The sequence below is a fragment of the Panthera onca genome, chromosome C2, assembly GCF_046562875.1.
Source record: "Panthera onca isolate mPanOnc1 chromosome C2, mPanOnc1 haplotype 2, whole genome shotgun sequence".
In the NCBI taxonomy this organism is placed as follows: Eukaryota; Metazoa; Chordata; class Mammalia; order Carnivora; family Felidae; genus Panthera; species Panthera onca.
This window is the reverse complement of record NC_138347.1, coordinates 131,989,906-132,015,251: the sequence shown is the minus strand read 5'-3', so window position 1 is coordinate 132,015,251 and position 25,346 is coordinate 131,989,906. Positions and strand designations below refer to the sequence as shown.

Below are 25,346 nucleotides of genomic sequence, written 5' to 3'. Positions count from 1 at the left end.
AATAGAATTTATCAGTTGGTTCAGTTAGTATTTGTCACTTAAAACATATTGGCTTAAGGAAGAGTTACCTTAAATGACAAATATACTTAAAATATATAAAAATTGTAACATTTCTCACAGATGGCAAACTAGGGACTTTTCTTCCAGGGATGCTTTTGCTATTTTACAGATATGTTATATTAGAAAAAGAATAAAACATTTAAAAGGTTCACTGCAATCTAATTATAATTACAGTCCATAATGATGTCTTCAACCCACAATTTCAGATCACTTTATTGGGGAGCACTCTAACGCAAGGCCCTTTTTGATGCTTTCAATTACTGGACTTCCCCTTGGCTATAAAATTAAAGATAAACCTGTCTTAGAAAGAAACATATCCTTAACTAGAGAGAACAAACTGAGGGCTGATGGAGGGAGATGGGTGGGAAATGGGCTAGATGGGTAATGGGCATTAAGGAGGGCACGTGTGATGAGCACTGGTGTTGTATGTAAGCGATGAATCACTAAATTCAACTCCTGAAACCAATATTATACTATATGTTAACTAAGTTAAATTTAAATAAAATTTGAAGGAAAAAAAAGAAAGAAAGAAAGAAACACGTCCTCCCTTAAAGGACAACTCACTATATTGATTTTCCCAGTATAGTACACAGCCTTTAAACAACCAAAGCAGTAGAAAGGGATTGAAAAACACAAGGATTACTGCCTAGATGATAGTACCTGTGGAGAAGTAGACAAAGGGACACAAATGCCAGCAGAGGACTCAGAACGAGGAGGCTTCCCAGTCTGAATCACTTCCTGGTCACTCCCTTTAGGTAGGGCCTGTGGCATGTTCGGTGGTTCCAGTGACCCAAACATACTTTTCCATTCTTCATTTACATTTGAGTCTTGTTTTACGTGTTTTCTAGCTACAAAAACAGGTTCAGAATAGTCAGTCTAAAGGAAACCTCTAAAACCAATATGCACTTTTATTTATTTTTTTGGTTAGGGAGGGATAGCAATGGACTTCACATCCTATTTGTTCTTTATGATCTCCAATTTATTTATATTTATATATCAATTCATTAACCCTCACTTTATCTCTAGGGCAGATGGAACAGATGCACTTTCAGTGGCATTAATAATTAGACCTAATTGTTTCCTAGTTTCCTAAGGTGGGCTCAATTTCAAATAACCACTTTATCTTGAGAACCAACAAGAAAAACAACTTTCTCAAATGTCACCAACCACACCGATATGACCTATTTCCAGTATCCGTTACTTGGGAAACAAACAAACAAAATGTAAAAGTCAATTGCTATATAGTTACCTCCAGACTAAAGAGATGAGAAAATCTTTTTAAAACATCTTTCTCCAATTACAAAAAGTACATTCGGTAACACAAAATTCTAGTATTAATTACAAAATATAGCATGAGTTGCCCCTATAACTTTGTAAATCTCATACACTGTATCATTTATGATATACTACCATATCATTTTGCAAAAATAAAGTAGTACAGGGGCGCCTGGGTGGCTCAGTCGGTTAAGCGTCCAACTTCAGCTCAGGTCATGATCTCACCATCCATGAGTTCAAACCCCACGTTAGGCTCTGTGCTGACAGCTCAGAGCCTGGAGTCTGCCTTGGATTCTGTGTCTCCCTCTCTCTCTGACCCTCCCCTGTTCATGCTCTGTCTCTGTCTCAAAAATAAACATTAAAAAAAACTTTTTAATAAAAAAAATTAAAAAAATAAAATAGTACAAAGTAATATAAGGTATTTTACAATCTGCTTTTTCCTCTCAACCAAACACACTGAATGTTTATTTAACCATTCCCCTATTAATGGTCACTTCAATTATTTCCTTTTTTTAAACTGAGAACATTCTTCTACATATTTCTTCACATGCCTGTCAGTTTTCTTGGGAGAAATTTTCAGAATTGACTATAGTGATTCAAAGAGTAAGAACGCTGCTTTCTAAAAAGAACATGTTCAATTTATAATGTCATCAACAGTGTATGAAAATGCCTATTTCCCTACAACCTTGCTAACAACAGGTATCATCAGTGTTTTGCTAATCACATAGGCAGAAAATGGCATCTCATTGTTTTGCATTTATCTACCTTTTCAAACATGCATTTCTATTCTTCTATCAGTTGTAAGTTCAAATCCTTCAATATTTTTCTTTTGGGGTGCTTGTGTTTTTCTTATAATCTGTATGAGTGCTTTACTTATGGATGTAAACCACTGATAATTAAGTTCCAAATACTTTACCCCAAGTTTGACAATTAGAGGTTTATTTTTAAATACAATTCAGCTGCCTTTACAATCTGATACTGGAAAAGAGTGGTTTTTAAATGCATGTGCTTGGAAATAAGTACATCTCCAAAAAGGGTTAAAGGAAGAATACACAAGATCTTAAAAACCTCACACAATCAATGTCAACATCCTTGTCACAAGAGCTGACAGTTCTAAATCTAGAGACTTGAAACGATTAAGTCTTCTCTGGTCTCTACTCTTTTGTTATTTCATTGTTAATAACAAGACTGTTCTTTTCAATTCACTGGGCATTACCTACTAACACTAGATAATTATCTCATTTTAACATCGATTATTGACTTGGGTTGGTGTTTAAAGGATTAAAAAATCAGGATTCCATCTTCAATCATATAAATCCACAAAGGCAACATTATTCTATTATTATTAAGAATAGGGCTTTGGAGTCCAGCTTTGGTTTGAATCTTGATTCTGACACAGAAAGCCATAATTGTGACAGGTTACATAAGCTCTTAACTGTTAATTCAATTCTCCACTTTTCCTCCCCTAAATATGCCTGTTACATAATGGAGTCACATACAGTCCTTGAAAGTTCTGTATCTGGAAGATGTGACTTATTTTACTACTAATTAGCTACAACTAATATGCCTTAGGAAATAAGTCTTATGAAGTAATAACACACTAAACACATACAAATATATAAATGTACCAACCTCGCTTGTCATCAGGTTCCTGTTTGGTTTTAACAAGATCAACTTGTCTCCCAGTTATGCCTAATGCCCCTAGGTCAATCACACCTTTCTGACTACTATCATGAAGATGGCTCTGGTCTACTATATTGGCCTTTGCTTTGTTAGATTTCATCATGAAGTCTTTCAGTGCCAAGAGTTTGTCTTCCTCTTCCTCTGTCATTCCCTAAAACCAAATAAAACATATGTTATAGAGATTATTTCCAAAAGTAATAACAGGCCTTGGAATGACTGAAGGGTCAAACCACTAATTTAAAATTTTAAGAGTCAAAATGGTAAAATGAAGCAAACAAAGACAAGAGAAAAAGAAAGTATCAACATAGAAAAACATCTCTACTCTGATCATCCAGAATACCCTCTATTATAGCACTTTCCATTTTGTATCATAATTTATATCTTAGTTTTCTTTCTAAATGGGAGCATTCAAGTATAACTCACCTTTGAAATCTCCAAGGAACTTAATACAGTGCCTGGTATCTAGTACATGTTTCATATGTAACTTTGAATAAACAAACATTTACTATCTAAACAAAAATTCTGGAAATACAATATTAAGCAAGAGAAAGTCTATATGCTTCACCCTTATCCTAGATGTGTTGAGAATATTAAATGAGACACTACGTGTGAAGGCCCTCTATGGTATATAAAACATTCTATACACCTCAGAAATGGATACATGCTGGCTGACCTGCAAATGCAAGCAACACACCCTAGGGAAATAGTATAATTAAAGTCAGACTGCCTACGTACATTCAAGCTCCATTACTTACTGTATGTGTAACCTTGGGCAAGTTACCCAATTTCTCTAAACGTCTACTGATTCCAGAAAATGAAGATAATGAAGTAATTATTAGCACCCATCTTACAATTCGGGGGGAGGGGCTACTTTGAAGTTGTAGTTAAGTTATTCTACTCAAGGCACTTAGAATACTTGAAACTGACAGCCAATTAATACTAAATATTTAATTTCAATAATTCAATGTGAAATATTCTGATAAACAAAATAGTTCTGCATTTTTTTCTTTACTTTCAAACCATCCACAGAATCCTCTATAATGTTTTTATAATGCCAATGGAAAAAAAAATTAATAAAATAGCAATTCCCCTGAGGCTTTAATTAGAATCCTACTGGAGCTTAAAAGAATATTCACAACCCACAGTCACAATAGGACACAAACAAACCCTAGAAAATTAGAAAGCTAAGAAAAAATAAAATGAAATTGCATTAAAGTATAATAATCATAGAGGGATCTCTAACTGAATTTTTTCCAACACTGGCCTGAAATTCTTCATTTATTTTTACTTCTCCTCCTAAAATTTGCTTAGCGTAGACAATTTCATAGCTGTAGTAAGAGTTCTATTCTTTCTGTTAGACTACATCTTAGTTCACAAGAGAGAGGTCTCAGTTCTAGCCCACAAAATGAGGGTCATCATAAGAACCATAAAAAGGGATGAAGTATTAACATATGCCATATAACATGGAGCAATCTTGAAAATATTTTGCTAAGTGAAAGTAACCAGACATAAACGTGCCACATATTGTATATATTCCATTTACAGGAAATATCCAAAATAGACAAATTCCTAGAAACAGAAAGTAGATTTAGTGGTTGCAAGGGGCTGGAGAGAGAAGTAAACAGGGAATAATTGCTAATGGGCATGGGATTTCTTTCCAGGATGATGAAAATGTGAATTATTTTCTGTGCGAATTTTCTCAATTAAAAAAAGCTAGAAATGCACCATGGGGAAAACAAAGTTGTTTTTTAAAACAGTAATACAATCATATTACAGTTTCCAGACTCCCATATGACACACACCAAATCAGAGCACTGCAAACAATCATCCCTAAACAGGAAGGATTTAGATTAAACTCTCAAGAATTAGGAGTAATTTCAAGACAAGATTATAAGTCAGGATTTTTCTTTCAGTATTTGGTATAAATACCTAAAGGACATTATAAGAAAGGAAAACTGAAGGACAAATCATTTATGAATCTAAATGCAAAATTACTCAATGTATCAGCAAACAAAATCCAGACTATAAAAAAATTTTACAGAATATTTATATTACTTTATATTACCTATATATTATATATTTACACTTATGTGTTTTTATAATAAAAATCTACTTAATACATCAAAAACAGAAAACTGGAACAGACCAACTACTAGAAATAAAATTGAATCGGTAATCAAAACACTCCCAACAAACAAAAGTCTAGGACCAGATGGCTTCACAGATGAATTCTACCAAACAGTTAAAGAAGAGTTAATATCTATTCTTCTCAAACTATTCCAAAAACCAGAAGAGAAAGGAAAACTTTCACATTGAGTCTATGGGGCCATTAATGGCCTGATACCAAAACCAAACAAAGACACCACAAAAAAAGAAAACTACAGACCAAAATCTCTGACATAGATACAGTATTTCTCAACAAACATGAGCAAACTGATTTCAACAATACATTTAAAAAAATCATCCACCACAATCAAGGGACATTTATTCCAGGGATGCAATGGTGGTTCAAGATTTGCAAATCTTGGAGAATTAACAAAATGAAGAATAAAAAATTATATGATCAATAAACACAGAAAAAGCATTTGATACAACATCCATTCATTATAAAAAAAACTCTCAACAAAATGGTTTAGAGAGAACATACCTCAATATAATAAAGGCCTTATATGAAAAACCCACAGGTAACATCATACTCAATGGTGAAAAACTGAGCGCTTTTCTGCTAAGATCCACTAAGACAAAGATGTCCACTCATACCACTTTCATTCACCATAATAATGAAAGTCTGAGCTGCAGCAATTGGACATGAAAAAGAAATAAAAGGCATCCAAATTGGTAAGGAATAAGTAAAACTGTCACTATTTGCAGATGATATCATACTGCATTAAAAAAAACCCTAATGACTCCACCAAAACACTATTAGTACCGATAAATGAGCTCAGTAAGTTGCAGAATACAAAATAAATACACAGAAATCTGTTGCATTTCTATACACTAATAATAGAGCAGCAGAAAAAGAACTTAAGAAAACAAATTCCATTTACAATGGACCAGAAAGAATAAAATGCCTAGGTATAAACTGAAGCAAGGAGATGAAAAACCTGTATTCTGAAAACTATACATTGATGAATTAAATGGGAAATTCAATTTAATCAAAACCCAATTCAATTAAAGAAAATGACACAAATGGGAAGACATACTGTGTTCATGAATTGAAAGAATTAATATTGTTAAAATGTCCATACTACCCAAACCAACCTATAGATTCAATGCAATCCCTATCAAAATACCAACAGGTTTCACAGCACTACAACAAACAATACTAAAATTTGTGTGGTATCACCAAAGACCCCAAATAGCCAAAGTAATCCTGAGAAAAAAGAAAAAAAGCTGGAGCTGTCACAATTGAGGAATTCAAGATATACTATAAAGCTGCAGTAGGGGTGCCTGGGTGACTCACTTGGTTAACCATCTGACTTCGGCACAGGTCATGATCTCACAGCTTGTGAGTTTGAGCCCCATGTCAGGCTCTCTGCTGACAGCTCAGAGCCTGGAGCCTACTTCAGGTTCTGTGTCTCCCTCTCTTTGCCCCTCCCCCGCTCATGCTGTGTGTGTGTGTGTGTGTGTGTGTGTGTGTGTGTGTGTGTGTGTCTTTCTCAAAAATAAACATTAAGAAAGTTTTTTTTAAATAATAAGTAAAGCTGCAGTAATCAAAACATTATGACACTGGCACCAAAAAAAGACACATACATCAATGAAACAAAATAAAGAACACAGAAATAAACCCATACTCATATGGTAAATTCATCTATGACAAGGAGGCAAGAACATAACAATGGGGAAAGCCAGTCTCTTCAATAAATGATGCTGGAAAAACTGGACAATTACATCCAAAAGAATACACCTGACCACTTCCTTACAGAATACACAAAAATAAACTCAAAATGAAGACCTAAATGTGAGACCTGGAACCATAAAATTCCTAGAAAACATAGGCAATAATTTCTTTGACATGGGCCACAGAAACATATTTCTAGATATGTCTTCTCAAGCAAGGGAAACAAAAGCAGACATAAACTACTGAGACTACCCAAAATTAAAAGCTTTTGCAGAGCAAATGAAGGCATCAACAAAGCCATCAATAACCAAAAAAGACAACCTAATGAATGGGAAAAAACATTTTTGCTACTGCACAGCAAAAGAAACCATCAACAAAACAAAAAAGACCACCTAACGAGTGGGAGAAAATATTTGCAAATGATATATCCATTAAGGGGTTAGTATCTAAAATATATAGGGGCTCCTGGCTGGCTCAGTCAGTGGAGCACGTGACTCTTGATCTTGGGTTTTGAGTTCGAGCCCCACATTGGGTATAGAGATTACTTAAAAATAAAATCTTGGGCACCTGGGTGACTCCATTTGTTAAGCATCTGACTTCAGCTCAGGTCATGATCTTGCAGTTCGTGAATTCGAGCCCCGCGGCGTTACAGCTCAAAGCCTGGAGCTTCCTTCAGATTGTGTCTCCCACGCTCTCTGCCCATTCCCTACTCACACTCTGTCTCTTTCTCTCTCTCAAAAAGAAATAGACATTAAAAAATAAATAAATAAAACATTTCAAAAATAAAGAAAAGAAAAAAAAAGAACTTGCGTAACTCAACATCAAAAAAAAAATAATAATAATAATCCAATTAAAAAATAGGCAGAGGTCAGGGCACCTGGGTGGCTCAGTCAGTTAAGCGTCCAACTTCAGCTCAAGTCATAATCTAATGGTTTCTGAGTTCGAGCCCCAAGTTGAGCTCTGTACTGATAGCTCAGAGCTTGGAGCCTGCTTCAGATTCTGTGCCTCCCTCTCTCTCTGCCCCTTTCCAGCTCACACTCAGTCTGTCTGTCTCTCTGGCCAACAGACATGTGAAAAGATGCTCAAGATCACTCGTCATCAGGGAAATGCAAATGAAAATCACTGAGATATCCCCTTACACCAATTGGAATGACTAAAATCAAAAGGACAAGAAATAATAAGTGTTGACAAGGATATGGAGAAAAGGGGACCCTCATTCACTGTTGGTGGGAATGCAAACTGGTGCAGCCACTGTGGAAAACAGTATGGAGGTTCCTCAAAAAATTTAAAAAAATAGAGCTACCCATATGATCCAGTAATTCCACTACTGGGTATTTACCCAAAGAATATAAAACACTAATTTGAAAAGATATGTGCACTCCTATGTGTATTGCAGCATTATTTACAAAAGCCAAAACTTGGAAAACAGCCCAAGTGTCCACTGATAGATGAATAGATAAAGATGTAAGATATATAGGGAATATTACTCAGCCATTAAAAAGAATGAAATCTTGCCATTTGCAACAACATGACTAGATTTAGAGTATAATGCTAAAAAAGGAGAAAGACATATCCTGTATGATTTCACTCGTGTGTGGAATTTAAGAAACAAAACAAATGAACAAAGGAAAAAAAAGAGACAAACCAAAAACATACTCTTAACTATAGAGAACTGATAGTTACCAGAGGGGAGGTGGGGGTGGGGGTGGGGGAATGAGTGAAACAGGTAAAGGAAATTAAGAGTACACTTATCTTGAGCAGTGGATAATGTACAGAATTGTTGAATAACTATATTGTACACCTGAAATTAATATAACACTGTAAACTATACCGGATTTAAAACTTTTTTAAAAAACAAGGCTTAAAAGGATCAAACTGATTCCAAATAAGTTAACTGTACAACAGAACAATCCAACACTGTATCAAGAAATTCAGCACTCTGACAACATAAAATTCACAACAGAAAAAGAAACTGGGTGGCTGGGGATCAGAGATTGGAGGAAAACTTACATTTTATTATGTATCTTCCAATATCTTTTTAATTTTACACCTTGTGTCTATACTACCAGTCAAAAAGTATTCAAATAAAAATCTTTTAAAAATCAAAAATGTTTAGTATTTGCCATTTTTTAAAGGAGTGAAATCAGAATATTCTTTTTTTTTTTTAAAGAGGATTGATTTTTTTTTTTTGTCATATTTATTTATTTTGGGCAGAGTGCAAGTGGGGAGGGGCAGAGAGAAGGGGACAGAGAATCTGTAGCAGGCTCTGCGCTAACAGACTGACAGCAGCAAGCCTGATGTGGGGCTCAAACTCACGAACTGTGAGATCATGACCTGAGCCGAAGTCTGATGCTCAAGTAACTGAGCCACCCAGGTGCCCCAGAAATCAGAATATTCTTATTCTGTATTAGCGGGTGATCAAATGGATACAAATAAAACAGACAGTTCTTGTGAATGAGATTCCAAAACAGCCCTGCCATGCATCACCTCCAGAAGGTAAATCCTATTAAAAATCTGGAGTTTAGGCAGATTTTAACTACCATATATTTCAAAACTGTACTTTAAAAGTCTATTTTCCATGGGGCGCCTGGGTGGCTCAGTCAATTAAACATCTGACTTCAGCTCAGGTCATGATCTCACGGTTCGTGAGTTCGAGCCCCGCATCAGGCTCTCCACTGACAGTGCAGAGTCTGCTTGGGATTCTCTCCCTCCCCACCCTCACTTCCCCTCCCCCACTCGTGCTCTCTCTCTCAAATAAACAAACTCAAAATTTTTTTTAAATTAAAAATTAAAAAAATAAAAGTCTATTATCCAGAACCCTGAACATATCTTCCCATAGAAACAATGCCAGGCTGGTCTAGAAAAGTCTATTTTACCCATGATGCATCTCAAGTATAGTCCTATACAAAAAGCACCGTAAAACCCCAAGGGGGGAAAAATTGTAGGCGTATTCAGAATTTGCATTTGCAGAGGCTAAAAGCATCCTTCCCTCTGTATCCCTGACATTAGGAATAGGGACTCAGTTCCCACCTCCAAAGCCTCCCCCTGACTCCAAGCCTCTGCAAATAATGCCAAGAAAGGTAGCACAGGGACCAAAAAGAAGCGAAGCAGATAAAAGGCGTGCAAGGGGCTGGAGGAGATGAACTGCACATGGAATCTTCCTAAGTCCATAAAAACCTCAAACAAGTCTCTCAGTCTTAGCTCCCTGTCCTTTATTTTGAGGCCAGATGGCATGTTGAAGGAGGAAGGGATTTGGAGTTAGACTGGCTTAGGTTCAAATGTCAGCTTTAAGCTGAATGAACTGTGTGAGCATAGGCAACTTAACTATCCTCTTTGGGCTGCAGTTTCCTTAACTATAAAATAGGGAATAACATCTGTTGTTCAAGGTTGTTATAAGATCAGTCACAAAATACGGAAAGCACCAACTGCAGTGGTAGATTTGTTGAAGGTCCTGAAAAAATGGAGCCTGGTATTGTTCTGCTGTTACTTCTTCTGAGGACCTCAGAGACTCTGGCTTGCTCTCCCCTCTACTAGTAGCACCTGTCCCTTGAAACAAAGTACTACTAACCCTTAGGAGTCTCCTAAAACTGTTAGTAACAGAAAAAACATAAAACAGAGGAAAACATGTTCCTCCTTCCCTACTGATACAAATGTGGGTACAAGTGACAGACGAATACATCAAGCACTAATATTCAGAAGAATACAAATCAGTGAGTTTAGTGACTTCATCATGGTACCCAAAAATGAGGGCTGGCACTCTGGAAGCAGCAATGGTAGAAGGGTTTAGGAGAACAGGAAGCAGAAGGTAAAAAGGCTACGGAAACTGCTCCTTCCCTCTCCCTCCTCTCACCCATGGCAGTGGCAAAACCTATACCCACAGCAAGATGAAAAGCAAGAACGAGGGGCTAGAGAGGCTCCATGAAGTAACCAATGACTTAGTGTGAAATTTTAGTACAGAAGCTTTTAATTTAATACACAGAATTTGTAGGAGAGAGAGTACAAAGAATCACACCATCCAAACCCAAAGAAACATCTAAATTGGGGTGGTTTTTACTGCATGCTGAAGTCTTTTTGATAAGGATTACTAACTCAAGAGAAACAATAGAAAACTGCGATTCAATATCCAATTTTCCATAAACTGCTTTCTAAAATATTTAATATATCTAATGTATGAGACAAGGTTAAAAGAAGACCCAAAGAAAAAGCTCTTTAGTAATATCAAATTAGGTCTTCTAAAATATAGGAAATAGAACCACTGGCCTGGAAGGGGCATTCAGAGGCAGCTCCCGCCTCCAGGCAAATTGAGACCTAAAAGAACCAAAATGGTTATTGACCAGGCTCCCTAGGAGATGGGATATTCAATATCCCATAGGAGATGGGATAATTCAATATTCAATCACCTAAAGCAACATATGAGCCTGAAACAGTACTGGACACTCAGTGACTAGTACAATACAAGAAAGGATTTATATCTTCAAATTGGTCTAATTCTCTCTGCAACTGAAGCATTTTCTCATCTTCTTGTTAGACAAGACATGACTGACAAGTATTCTCTTAACCAAAATGTCCTGCACACTTAAAGACCATCATTAAAGTTATCTCTCAGTATTTGCTTTAAGGCTCATGGAACATTTATTCATAAATTGTATTCTTTATTTCCAGCCATTTTCATTTCTATCTTGACTTCTCTAAGTTCCATATATCCTTCTTAAAACAGGACACTGAATCTGGACTATTTCTAAAGAGGCCTTACTAATTCCAAGGATAATAAAAAGATTACTTATTAGTTTTGACATCACCTGTTAAATGATACAAATTCATAGGCTTTTAATATACAACAGAAACTGGTTTATTCAATCTAAGATGCATTATAAATCCCAATCATTTCTGATGTTTGCATGTAGTGAGAACTCTTTACATTTGAACTAAAATAAACCAATATCTTTCTGTGGTGCATCTGTGCTTTGCAATGTTTCCTCTAATTGAATTTTTTTTTTTTTTTTGGTGAAATATGGAACTGAATCAAGAATATTACTCAAATTTAAGGTTATATCTACTTTCTCCATTATTTACATAGACAATAATCACAAAAGAAACTTAACAGGTCTCCCATGATTCCTTACTTAGCTCAAACTAATGCCTTATCATCATCCTAGCATCTCCAATATGCCAAAGCAAATGTATATATTTGCCAGGTTTTATTCATTTTTTTATGATGTGACTTAATCAACCAAAAAAAATTTAATAGCTAAATGGATGCTTGAATGTTCTTAGCGAATTTGTGTTTAAATGTAAGATTTCAGAAAGGTGATACAACCTGTGAGAGCAATTTCTTCAGAAGCTGTGCTATGGCAGGATCCTCCGGTGGGGGGCAGTCAGGAAGAGACCCATTTCGCTTCTTTTGGCGCATGTGAAGATGTCTGAACAAGCTAGTAATATCTTTAGACCTCAAAGCATAATCAAATATAGAACGACTTACTGGATCTTTTAAAACACTGAGTAGAACAAGTTTCCTTTCAATCTATATTAGAAAAATAAAAAGAATCAACCAAAGATACAACATACATTACAGTTATTTTTATATTCAGTAAATACAACCTGTGTTAACATAGGTATTTATTTTCTAAGAAAATGGGAGATACCAACATTTGCGATTTTGCTTAGAAGAAAAAAGAATACTAATGACCTTTAAGAGCTAAGGTTTTTCTTTTCATTGTTAGCATTTGAGTATACATCTGTGCCTTTCATATTGGAAGAATAACAATATATACCCAGGATGGAAAAATTTAGAAAATGACAAAGAGCCTTTTTTCTGGATGCCAAATGTGATGACCTCCTAGATCAAAAAAGTACCCGTGGCTCACAGGTCTAACAGCCAACAGGTACTGACCAAGAAAAGAAGCTCAATCATCACAGGGGTGCCCATCAGTCATTAGGTTTCTCAGTAGCTTCAACCACTTCTAAAAAATATTACTCTCTCCACAGAGCTCATAAAATCCTTCCTTTTATTATCCCCAAGGACACCCTCCTTGTCAACACATATATAATAAAAAGGATGAGCATACTAACAGTAACCAAGAGGACTTTCTTTGGACCTATTTAACTACCTGGTAAACTAGCCAGGCGAAACCAGCATAAAATGGTATCTTTTGTCTAACTCAAATTGTAGAAAGGTAAGATTTATGAAGCATATGTATCATTAGCCTCTCAACTCCTAATCCTGGTCTCTCAGAAAATAAAACCATATATATATTTTTTATTATGAAATATGAAATATATATTTTTTCCTGAGAAAACAAAGAGAGTGATGCAGATTTCTTAAAAAACACTTAATGTCAAATTTATTTTTTAGTGTCAGATTATAATAAACCACCACTAAGTTATTACAAACGCAAGTAATTTTTAATTCCCAAGGATACTTTCTCCACACTGTTTTATAAGAGTTTAATAAACAAACTTCTAAATTTTTTATCTTAGAGAAAGCGAGCATAAGCAGGGAGAGAGGGGCAGAGGGAGAATCTTAAGCAGGCTCCACACTCAGAGCAGAGCCTAAGGCAGGGCTTGAACCCTGGGATCATGACCTGAGCTAAAAACCAAGAGTAGAACACTCAAATGACTGAGCCACCCAGGTGCCCCTCACAAACTTCTAAACAGAATAACTAGTTAAAAGTAGTAAGACTCTCTAGACCTGATTTCCAAGGGAACTTCAATAAATTTTAAAAGAAAGGGGTGCCATGCTCAGCATGGAGCCTGCTTAAGATTCTCCCTCTCCCTCTTCCTCTGCTCCTCCCCCTCCCCTACTCCCATGTGTGCTCTCTGTTAGGAAGGAAGGAAGGAAGGAAGGAAGGAAGGAAGGAAGGAAGATGGATGGGGTGCCTGGCTCGCTCAGTTGGAAGAGATGCAACTCTCGATCCTGGAGTCGAGTTCAAGCCCCACATTGGGTGTGGAGATTACTTAAACTTAAAAAAATAAAAGAAATAAAAAAGGCATATTTTCTAGTAATATTACCTTATATATGTATATAAATTGCTGAGATAAAAATTAGAAATTCTACAAACTATGAAATAAAAGAATGATGACCCTCAGAAACGGATAAATCTATGAGGAAAAGGACAGAAGGCACAGCCAAGCCTCCTCATCTCCAGAAGATATCCAATGTCATTTTCTCCAACCAAAGGAAGGTACATTGGAACATAAAAGTACTAGGAGCCAGAAGCACGTGAATTTGCAAAAGGGAAACACAGTTTTACTAAAAAATTGGGTATTTCACAGTATTTTAACAAACAGAATCATATCTCAACAGTTCACTCAATTTAGATAGATATGTATTTTGATAATGAGCTTTCCAGGAAGATGAAGGGTATAACAAGCTGGGTAAAAAACTGCCTTATACAAACCAAATACCCAAAGTTTATCATCAAGTGCTATACTGGGAAGGGAGTGGGGGAGACAAGTCATTAGATTAAAAAAAAAAAAAAAAAAAAAAAGATTAAATAAGATTTTAAAAGATTAGATTTTTTAAAAAAAGAAAAAGAACAGAGAAGAAATCAGAACCAGTGAGTGGTCCAAAAAACCAAACATCCGTAAAAGGCTTTTTCCAATTTATTATACATGCTGAGTTTGGCTGAAATCAGTTATATTTTTTACAATAAAAGCAGAGGTCCATCAATATATGTTTCCACTGCATTTCCCGTTAACAGATGTTTTACAACACTGCACATAAGAAAATAAAGTATGAACTAGTAGGTGCTATATTATGCATAACATGATGGATAACATAAGTCTCTTGAACTTTTCTCACCTTTAGTACTGTTTGTTCCAATAACATTAACTTACAGGAACGTGAAAATGCTGTAGCCCAATTTAAATCTTTGTAAATTTAAATAAAAATAGGACTCTCTAAACCTTTTTTTAAGGGGTGCAGTTTGGAGAGGATTGACTCCAAGTTGGAACAAGCATACCTGTATTATTGGTTGAGTAATATACGGGTTAAGGTAAGGCATCAGTTTGCAGTATACATCAGCTGTACTTATTTGATGAGCCACCACTGTGATAAATCCTACGGCACCATAGCGTATCCACAAATTGGGATGACACAGAAATGGGGCTAATAAGGAAAAGAAAAAGGTATGGATTTAAACCATGCTCATAAATTTTAGGATAAACAAATTTTCACCTTATAACACAACTAATAAAGGGATTATACCACAATGTTACTTTACTATCAGCTGCTTTCACATACTCAATTATCCTAAGGCATAAACTCAACTCAACATACTGATATTATAATATTCCCTATCATAAATATCGGCATTAATACCATAAAAGAATATAAACAGTACTACTCTGACATTCTTTTTAATGAAAAGGTTTGATCAAGTCTAATATATCTTTCATAAATTCATTCACAAGGCATTATGAGTAGAAACTAAAGGCAGAAAACATGATGCCCATCCTTAAAGAGATTAAAATATACGATTAAACCAGAGAAGTAAATGAATGTTTTCACCCCTTTTATTTTAACTATATTGTGTATTACACCTGAATATCAATGACTTCAACTAATCAAAGATTTTGAATAAAATTCAAACTTTTAAACACGTGATTTAGATAAAACTTCTAGGCGCGCCTGGGTGGCTCAGTCAGTTGAGCGTCCGACTTCGGCTCAGGTCATGATCTCACAGCTCATGGGTTCAAGCCCCGCGTTGGGTTTTGTGCTGACAGCTCAGAGCCTGGAGCCTGCCTCAGATCCTGTGTCTCCCTCTCTCTGCCCCTAACCCACTCGCATTCTGTCTCTGTCTCTCTCAAAAATAAATAAACATTAAAAAAAAATTAAAAAAAAATAAAACTTCTAAAAGCAAAAAAATATACATACACATAAAGAGGCACATATTTGTTCTGAGTATGCAGAAGCATCAGCATTGAGAGGATATTAAGTTTGTAAGAAATTTAGGGTAACAGAGAAATAACACTGTCACATGCTAATATTACTTATAGAAAAGGGGAAAGGAGAAAAAAATTTGTTCAAAGTATGTTTCCAAAGTTCTATTTCCAATTCTTTTAATTACACGTGAAGGAGGTTAGATAATTTCATAAGCACCATGCAGCCTCTGATACATCCAACAAAGAGGGGTTGGTAGTTTCCCTTTGACAACAGGCAAAATGAGGACTGGAAAAGCATTGAAAAACCTCCAAAAAGTAGCTAAACTCAAAATGACTTGGCAGGAGTTAGGCATGAGCTTGAATTATTGGTCCTAATTCTTTACATTACCTCTATTACTGTGCTCATGGTATACAAAGGGTACTTCTCTGCCTCTTGCTTTTAGTTCGGTCTTATTAACCTGCTCTGGCCAATGAGATATTACCAGATACAACACTAATAGAGGCTCGAAATGTGCTACACAGCTAAGCTTGCTGTCTCATGCTTCTGCCATCACCCAGAACATAACCTGGAAAACTGCTCCCTATCTAACATGGGCACCAGAATGAGGCAGATGGATTACTGTCACCCCAATCTGGAGATACAAAGCCTAGAGCAGAGCCACCCATACAGCCCACAGATGCATGACAGTTGACATTACTGAAGCATTTACTGAGATTCTGTGGTTGATTGCTGATTGCTGTATAGCATCACTGTGTCACTAAGTAGCTAACTGATACAAAGAACCTAAAATATTCAAGAGGATTTCCTATAAAACAGTGTACTTGATCTTTTCTCTATTCCAATACATTCCAATTATCTGGGACAAGCACAAGGGAAGGGAGTATTGATAATATCTAAGTGGGAAGAATATAGTTTTTTCAAAAACCATCAAAGAAATCATGATGCCCTCGTCACCACCATCATTCCCTTTAAGATTCACCACAACAGACTACGTATAAAAACAGAACAGAGAGATGTGTATGATTTATCATACTTTAGGTGTTTCTAAAATTCTAAAAACTGTTTTTTCTTTGAAATAGTTCAAAATGCCAACCAATGATTGCCTACTTGATTCTTCTCAGCAAGGCTTTTTTTGCCCCCCAACAGATAGTACCAAATTCATTTCCAGTTCTAAGGCAGTTCTCCATCCAAGAAGTTGTACCATATTGGGTTTATTCTATACCTAAAGACAATCATTTATTTTGATGCTAAACTAAAGACACAGAGTGTCCCATTTGTTCATCCTATGATCAATGACAAGAAACAGCAGAACCCAGAAAAATCTCTGAAAAATATGACAGGTAAAATACTGTATGATGATTTTTTTAAAAGTTGACAGACATCCATTTTTCAGAAAAATAAAATGCTACTTATAAACTATAAAGTCTCAAAAATAGTTTCCAAGTAATTAGGTAACAGAAGAAATGTATTATATGAAATTAGAACATACAAGTACATATTTATACACAGAGAATATTCATTAAAATAAGGAAGTTCAAAGTCAAAAGCCAGAAAAACTTGACCCATAAAGGTTATACCACTTTCACAGGAGAAAAAAGAAAACACTGATGTGAGAATTCAGGAAATGAAAATAAGCAGGAAAATATTCCACACAGCAAGATATGCATGTTAAGACAATACATTTTCTACTTAATATTATTATGGAAACACTGCTTTCTCTTTCTGCCTTATACTACATGGCACTCTATAGCTTAACATTTCAATGTAATAGAGATTCTCATCATGATTGTGGTGCCAATACTCAACAATTTCTATTAAATTTATAATTATTTTTACAATAATCATCAAAAATTCAAGCCAAATTAGGGTTAAAAACTAAAAGAACAGTAATTATAGATATTAGAGTGTAAAGTAAGAAACCTACATATACTTAAATTTGTCACAATTTTTTTTAAAAAGCTACAGTCATGCCTTTATATTTTCCAGAAATTTTATGCATTTCTACTAGCTACTACCTATCGTCTCAACAGTCAAAATAAATACTAACTCCTTTGTCTTTTTTTCTGAGGATTGCCTTAAGAATAACCTATAACCGACCAATTTTGGCTTTCTATTGATTTTCCTTAGCAAAACATTCAACAGCAATTAAACATTTTATCCAAAAAAGGCAATTTTCCAAGATTCCATGTCCTCTTAGGACAGAGATATCTTACACTGCTTACTTTCTTAAAATGCGATAAGAAGACTAAAAGTTCCAAATATTCTTAATTTTAGTACGTATGATGTTTATTTGTTTGCCCTTATTCTGAATTTTAAGTTGAGGGAAACAGATAAATGCTATAAAAAACCAAACATTAATTCTTTTCATTGGTTAATAAAATTATACAGTGGGGTGCCTAGGTGGCTCAGTTAGTTAAGCATCTGACATTGGCTCAGATCATGATCTCATGATTTGTGAGTTCGTGCCCTGCTTCTGGTGAGCTCGAGACCCACTTCAGGTTAGCTCGTGCTCTGTTCCAAGTGAATCCTACATGTCTCTCTCTCTCTCTCCCTCTCTCTCTCTCTGCCCCCTCTTGCTCTCTGCCCTCACTCACTTGTGCCATCTCTCATAAATAAATGAATGAATAAATAAATAAAATTATTAACAGTAGTAACTTGAACACTATGAATTCTTAACTGGCAATCAGTGCAATGAGAGATGTCCTAGACAATCCTGTACATTCAATTTCAACTTAACTAGTGGTCAAGTGTTCAAAAAATAAGTTGACTCTTCAGAGCAGTTAAGGACTTTATCTACATCATGTTAAACAAAACAAAACAAAAAATTTGTTTTTCAAGTTAAATACTTAACTACAGATAAAAACAAAGAGATATTTCCCAAGATGGGCTAGAAGACCAAATGATCCTGTTTGTTTGCCTGCCTGTTTCTAACATATATGGGAAGCATGCATGCATAAACATGCAAACACAAGTGCTCATGCACACGCACACACACGGGCCAATAAAATTGAAAATCTGACTCTATATTTCCTAGAACTTTTACAATGCTCTATCACTTATTTCTCTTAAAACATCCTAATTTTCTCCTTCTAATTTTGGGAAACAGACACTTACCAATATCACTGGCAAATTCATAGACATGGGGTTTTTGTAGTAGCCCTAACTGGCACATACAGGTAAGGGCATTAAGAGCTTTAACAATAACAAATTCCTCAGCATCACTAAGACCTTGTTGTAACAGAGGTTTGAGAATTGAGGAGCTTTGCCAACCAACATAGGCAGCAACACCTGAAAAAGAGAAGCAACATTACATGATTATTCTACATCTGATGGTGTAGAATACTATTAAGTTAAACACCATTAAGTTAAACAATAAAACTAATCAAAACCCAAATACATTGAGCAACAATCCAGAAGAGCACATCGTACGTCCTACTCAGCACAATAAATGAAAAAGATCCACACGAAAGCAAATCACCAAGAAATGCTGGAACACCAAGGGAAAAAAAAAGATCTTATGAACTTACAGAAAGACAAACGCGTCCCCTAAAAAGGAAGGAGAAACAATGAAAACGATCTTCATGAAACAGTATTTAACAACAGAAGCTAGAACACAACAGAGCAAGACCTCCAAAGTTATGAAATAAATTTTACACTTAAACTGCCAGTAAAATAAGAGAACAAAAATAAGTTATTTTGCAACATGCAAGGAATACCCAGGTTAACTTCCCATGCAACCCTTCCTAAGAAAGTTTCTTGAGGATGTACTTCAGCAAAATAAAGAAAATGCAGAATATACAAAATGGCAGATAGAACCTAGGAATTCAAGGGGAGAAACTGATAATTGCTAGCAAGGATTCAGAAACCAATCAGCCAAATTAGAACTAAAAGCCAATACATTTCAAAAATGTTATCAAAAAGAAAAATGGAATAGGACTGCCTGGGTGGCTCATTCAGTTAAGTGTCTGACTGTTGATACTGGCTCAGGTGATGATCTCATTTATGGTTTGTGGAATCAAGCCCTGTATCAGGCTCCATGCTAGCAGCACGGAGTCTGCTTGGGATTCTTTCTCTCCCCACCCCGCCCCTCCCCCACATGCTCTCTCTCTCTCTCTCTCAAAATAAACAAACATTAAAAAGAAATTTTAAAAATACAAGAATGGAATAGATTACAAGCAACAGATAAAATTGGTAAGAAAGAAGTTTGATATTATAGACAAAGTGAGGAAGTATTACTTCTCTCAAAAAGGAAAACAAAGGAATCTGAAACTCCAGCACAAAAAATTCTTCAAGAAATCATGGTGTAAATAAAAAGTAAATTAAAATGTATAATGTCCTTAATAATCTGAAGACATAAAGGAAAATCTATTGATGACACTGTAAACATTCTCAAGTGATAAAGGAGTTGTGGCATTGGAACTATGGGAAAGCAAATATAAATATAGTACATTACTTGGCTCTAAAGTCAATAAAATTTACATATTTATAATCATGTAAATTTAGCTTTGAATTTTCAGAATCAGTCTGTACAAAGCAGAAGACTTTATTCTGACTACAGAAGAAAATGTAAGTATTATCAACTGTAACACTATATTTGTTAGTTGAACTGTCAACTAATAACTGGTTGAAATATCCAACCAACAAAGAAAAGGAGAGACAGAAAGAAAGGGGCACTCATCTCCTTATAGTCCAAATGGGAAGAAGATCAGTAAGAAGTAGGTTTAATTATTTAAAGTTATAAAAATAGCACACGAAAAACTAAAGCACTGAAAATAGTGATCTACATCTCAAAAACAGAGGGGAAGAGGGATCAGGGCATGATATGAGTTAAATCTTCATGCGGCACAGAAAAAAATCAAGAGACAAAGTCTAAAGTCAAGAATTCTTTTCTATTTTTTTAATGTCAAAAATTCTTAAAAGCAGTATAAAAATATTAGATACAGCAATCAACAATGTGAAGATATCAAACCAAAAATAAAATCCAGAGTAGATCCCTCTGGAAAATGCAACTATTGTTTTTCATACATTACTTTACAGATTTTAAATAATTTACAAAAACCTATTTCTCCTATAATTGAAAAAGTAATTATAGAAATTTTTTCTTGGGGTGCCAGGGTGGCTCACTCAGTTTAGGGTCCAACTCTGGATTTTGGCTCAGGTCAGGATCTCATGGTTCGTGAGTTTGGGCTCCACATTAGGTTCCATGCTGACAGCACAGATCCTACTTGGGGCTGTCTTTCTCTCTCTCAAAAAATAAATAAGATTTTAAAAAAAACTTTAAAAGCTATTTTTTCTTTAATAAAAGGAAAAATACTACCTAAAATTCCAGTGAGTTATATTTAGGAACTTTATAAACTGAAATGTATAATAAGCCAAAATAACTCAAAATATTTTGAAAATTAAGACTGACATCTTGAGAACTTATCCTACCAGATACTAAAGTTGTTTATAAATATAATTAAAATAAGTATAACATTATTAAATTAAACAATTAAATTATAATTAAATAGGATATAATTAAAATATAAGTGTATGATATTGAGTACAGAAATGAGAAATCAAGGGAATAGAACAAATACCCAGAAAACTAAAACTAAAAGACATAAGCGTGCAACAGTTGATAATATAAGCTTCATAAATCAATAGGAAAGAAATGAAATGTTTAATAAATAGTGTCAGGAAAACTGATTATTTATCTGAGGAAAATTAGATTTCACCTCATACCACAGACCAAAATAAAGATCAATTAAACTGTTAAGTGTGAAAAATAAAGCATTATAAAAAAAGATGTGCAGCCAACAGATTATTAACCTAACAAGTTACTTGGGAAAAGTATTTGCCAATGATTAAAAGTTAATGTTTTTAATATACATCTATGAAAGGTTCAAAAACATCAACAAGAAAGGCATAAAGCCATCAGGGAAAATAAATGAGCCAAAATAAATAAAAAATTAATAGAAGTACAAATGAGTAATCAACATGAGAAAATTTTTCACCTCCACTGATAAGCAAAGAAATAGATATCAAAACAAGTTATTTTAACATACCAATAGGCAAAGATTAACTAAAGCTTATTCCATGCTGAAGGGTATGTAGTATGGTCAAACAATGCTGACCAGAATGGAAAATGACATAACTTTTTTTGAAAAGCTTATTAAAATGTATCAAGAGTTTAAAAAAATGTATTCATATTCTTTAACCCATTAATTAATATATGTGCTGCTGAAGCGAGCACAATTTAACCCATTAATTAAAATTTCAGACTTCTATCCTGAGAAAATAAATCAGAAGTAAATATTTACGTAAAATATTATCTATATATGATGGGAAAAAAATGAAAATAATTTAAATATCCAAAAGCAATAAACTTTGGTAAAACAATATGATGGAATATTTTAATCTATTAAATTATGGTTTAAAAAAATTTTAATGACATGAGAAAATGCTTAGAATATATGTTACCAGAAAAAGAATTAAGAAATAGTAAGAGTAAAAAGTAATAGAATATATACATAGTACTTATGTGCCCAGTACAATTATATGTTAATTCATTTTATCTTCACGACACATAGGTACTATTACTATTCCCATTTTACAAATAGGAAAAGTAAGGCAGAAAAGAGACTAAATGATTTCCCCCAAGAACCACAACTAATAAATGACAAAGACAGAATATGAACCCCACAGGCTGGCTCCAAAGTGCCTACTCTTACCAGGTACACAACAGTGCCTCATTACATACATAACAAAATGGCAAAAATGGGATGGAAACAGAAAAAAAAAAAAAACAAAAAAACCCTACAGGAATAAAACACCAAAACATAAACAGAGGTCATAATGGGTTGTAATATTAGAAGTGATTTGTTTCCTTCTTGGCTTCTGTATTTTCCAAATTTTCTATAGAAAGCATGTATTACTTTTATAAAATAAAAATTATTTTAAAATAAAAAAATAACATAAAGGCATGATTCAAAGCACATATGAATTGATCAACAGATGGCAGTTCTAAGCACCATCTTTTCCAGAAAGAAAAGAAATAAAAATAAGACGAAAGAAGAAGGCAAGAAAGACAGAAAGATTTGAGAAGCCAAGTATAGTAGGAACAGTTAGATGAATCCAAGATGCAAGACTGAGATGAATCTATGAACTAATACAAAACAGTAGAAAAAACCATTAACAAAACAAAACGACAACCTACTGCATGGGAAAAAATATCTGCAAATGATATATCAGGTAAGAGGTTAGTATCCAAAATATATAAAGAACTTACACAACTCAACACCAAAAAGACAAACTATCCAATTACAAAACAGGCAGAGGACCTGAAGAGACATTTTACCAAAGAAGACATACAGATGGCCAACAGATACATGAAAAGACGTTCAACATCACTAAGCATCAGGGAAATTCAAACCAAAACCACAATGAGCTCTCACCTTACACCCGTCAAAATGGTCAGAATCAAAAAGACAAGAAACAACAAGTATTGGTAAGGATGTGAAAAAAAAGGAATCCTTGTGCACTGTTGGTGGAAATGTAAATTGGTGCAGCCACTGCAGAACCCAGTATAGAGGTTTTTTAAAAAATTAAAAAGAGAAATACTATATGATCCAGTAATTCCACTACTGGGTAGTTACCTAAAGAAACTAAAAACACTAACTTGAAAAGATATATGCATCCCTGTCTTTATTGCAGCATTATTTACAACAGCCAAGATATGGAAGCAACCCAAGTGTCTGTCAATAGATAAACAGATAAAGGGTGGTGTGTGTGTGTGTGTGTGTGTGTGTGTGTATGTATGTATGTATGTATGTGTGTGTACAAATATATGTGTGTGTGTATATATATATATATATATATATACATGTAAATATATATGTGTGTGTGTGTATATATATAAGGCAAAAACGAGAGGCAAAAAAGAATATATATATATATACACACACACCCATACATACACACAATGGACTATGACTCAGCCACAAAAAAGAATGAGATAGTGTCATTTGCAACAACATGGAAGACTAGAGGGTATCAAGCTAAATAAGTCAGAGAAAGACAAATACCATATGATTTGACTAATATGTGGAATCCAAAAAACAAACTAAAAAACAAATAAAAAGCAGAAACAGGCCCATAAATACAGAGAACAAACTCATGGTTGCTAGAGGCGATGTAGGATGGGGTAATGGGTAAATGGGTGAAGGGCAGTGGGAGATACAGGCTTCCAGTTATGAATGAACAAGTCACTGGGATAAAAGGTACAGTATAGGGCATATAGTCAACGTATGGTACAGATGTAACTACACACACACACACACACACACACACACACACACACAATTTTATAACTGACCAAATATAAAATTGAAAAGGTCAGTACAAATGGGTAGAAAGTGATCAGTTATTATTCAAAAAGAAAAATATTAAATCTTGGATCAAACATGACAATCTATTCAACATAAGTAAGGTCCATTTTTTTTCCTAACTTTGAATCTAAATGTAATTGGAGCCATGTAGGTCTAATACAAAATGTCTCTCTTCTGCAGATAAATCTAAAAATCAAAAATTGTAGACTTTGAAAAAAGTGAAAAAAACTACATAATTTTTCATACATTTTCAGTTTACACAAAGCATAGCATGCAAGCTTTAATTTTTTTCCTAATTAAACTGACTTTCAGGGCACCTGGGTGGCTCAGTCAGCAAAGCATCAGACTTCGGTTCAGGTCATGATCTCATGGTTTGTGAGTTCAAACCCTATGTCAGGCTCTGTGCTGACAGCTCAGAGCCTGGAGCCTGCTTTAGATTCTGTGTCTCCCTCTGCCTCCCCGCTTATGCTTGCTCTCTCTCTCTCAAAAATAAACTTTTAAAAATAAATAAATAAATAAATTGGTTTTTTTAATTGATATTCAATCATACTTGTATCTTAACTTATTTTCGGATTGCAACAGTTATTTTCTAATGCACGTTTACTGTAAAAAACTTGATACAGAAAACATAAAGAAAATATTCACCTACAATCCCAGCCTCAGAGATAATTACTATACAAATCTTAGTATATTCCAGACCTCTTTATAAACATATGATTTGTTATTGTTACCTTCTAGAACCTACTTCAGTCACTTTAATAGTATTTCAATGGTACTTTCCCAGTCATTATTCTTTTATTTATTATTATTTTTTTGAGAGAGAGAGAGAGAGAGAAAGAGAACATACATACAAGCAGGGGAGGGGCAGAGAGGAAGGGGAACAGATGATCCAAAGCAGGCTCCGCACCAACACGCTGACATCAGCAAGCCCAATACAGGGCTCGAACCCATGAACCATGAGATCATGACCTGAGTTGAAGTGGGACATTCAACCGACTGAGCCACCCAAATATTCTTTTAAAACAGTTTTTAATAACCACATAGTATTCCTTCATTTCAATTAACCAATCCCTTGATCGGCTAAGACTTTCATTATCCAAAAGCAGCATAAAGACAGACATACTAGGAGCTCATCTCATTATTAATGAAATTTGGTAGTATTGTCACCTATCTCTCAGACCTCATGGAAGTACTGTTTGAGAGAATAATTCAAAATCTTAAAGATGTATTTTAA

General features: G+C 34.7%; 1 protein-coding gene across 2 annotated transcripts in view; it reads right to left on the bottom strand.

Annotated features, from left to right (window-relative positions):
* Positions 1-25,346, bottom strand: part of PIK3R4 (phosphoinositide-3-kinase regulatory subunit 4) — a 198,833-nt gene that overhangs the window by 30,723 nt on the left and 142,764 nt on the right. For both annotated transcript variants that reach the window (XM_078432342.2, XM_060638652.3), the window contains 5 exons: positions 18,858-19,031; positions 14,821-14,966; positions 12,177-12,380; positions 2,968-3,169; positions 721-908 (listed from right to left, as the gene is read on the bottom strand). In XM_078432342.2, the coding sequence (XP_078288468.1) occupies positions 721-908; positions 2,968-3,169; positions 12,177-12,380; positions 14,821-14,966; positions 18,858-19,031 (914 nt within the window). The remainder of the gene's footprint in view (positions 1-720; positions 909-2,967; positions 3,170-12,176; positions 12,381-14,820; positions 14,967-18,857; positions 19,032-25,346) is intronic.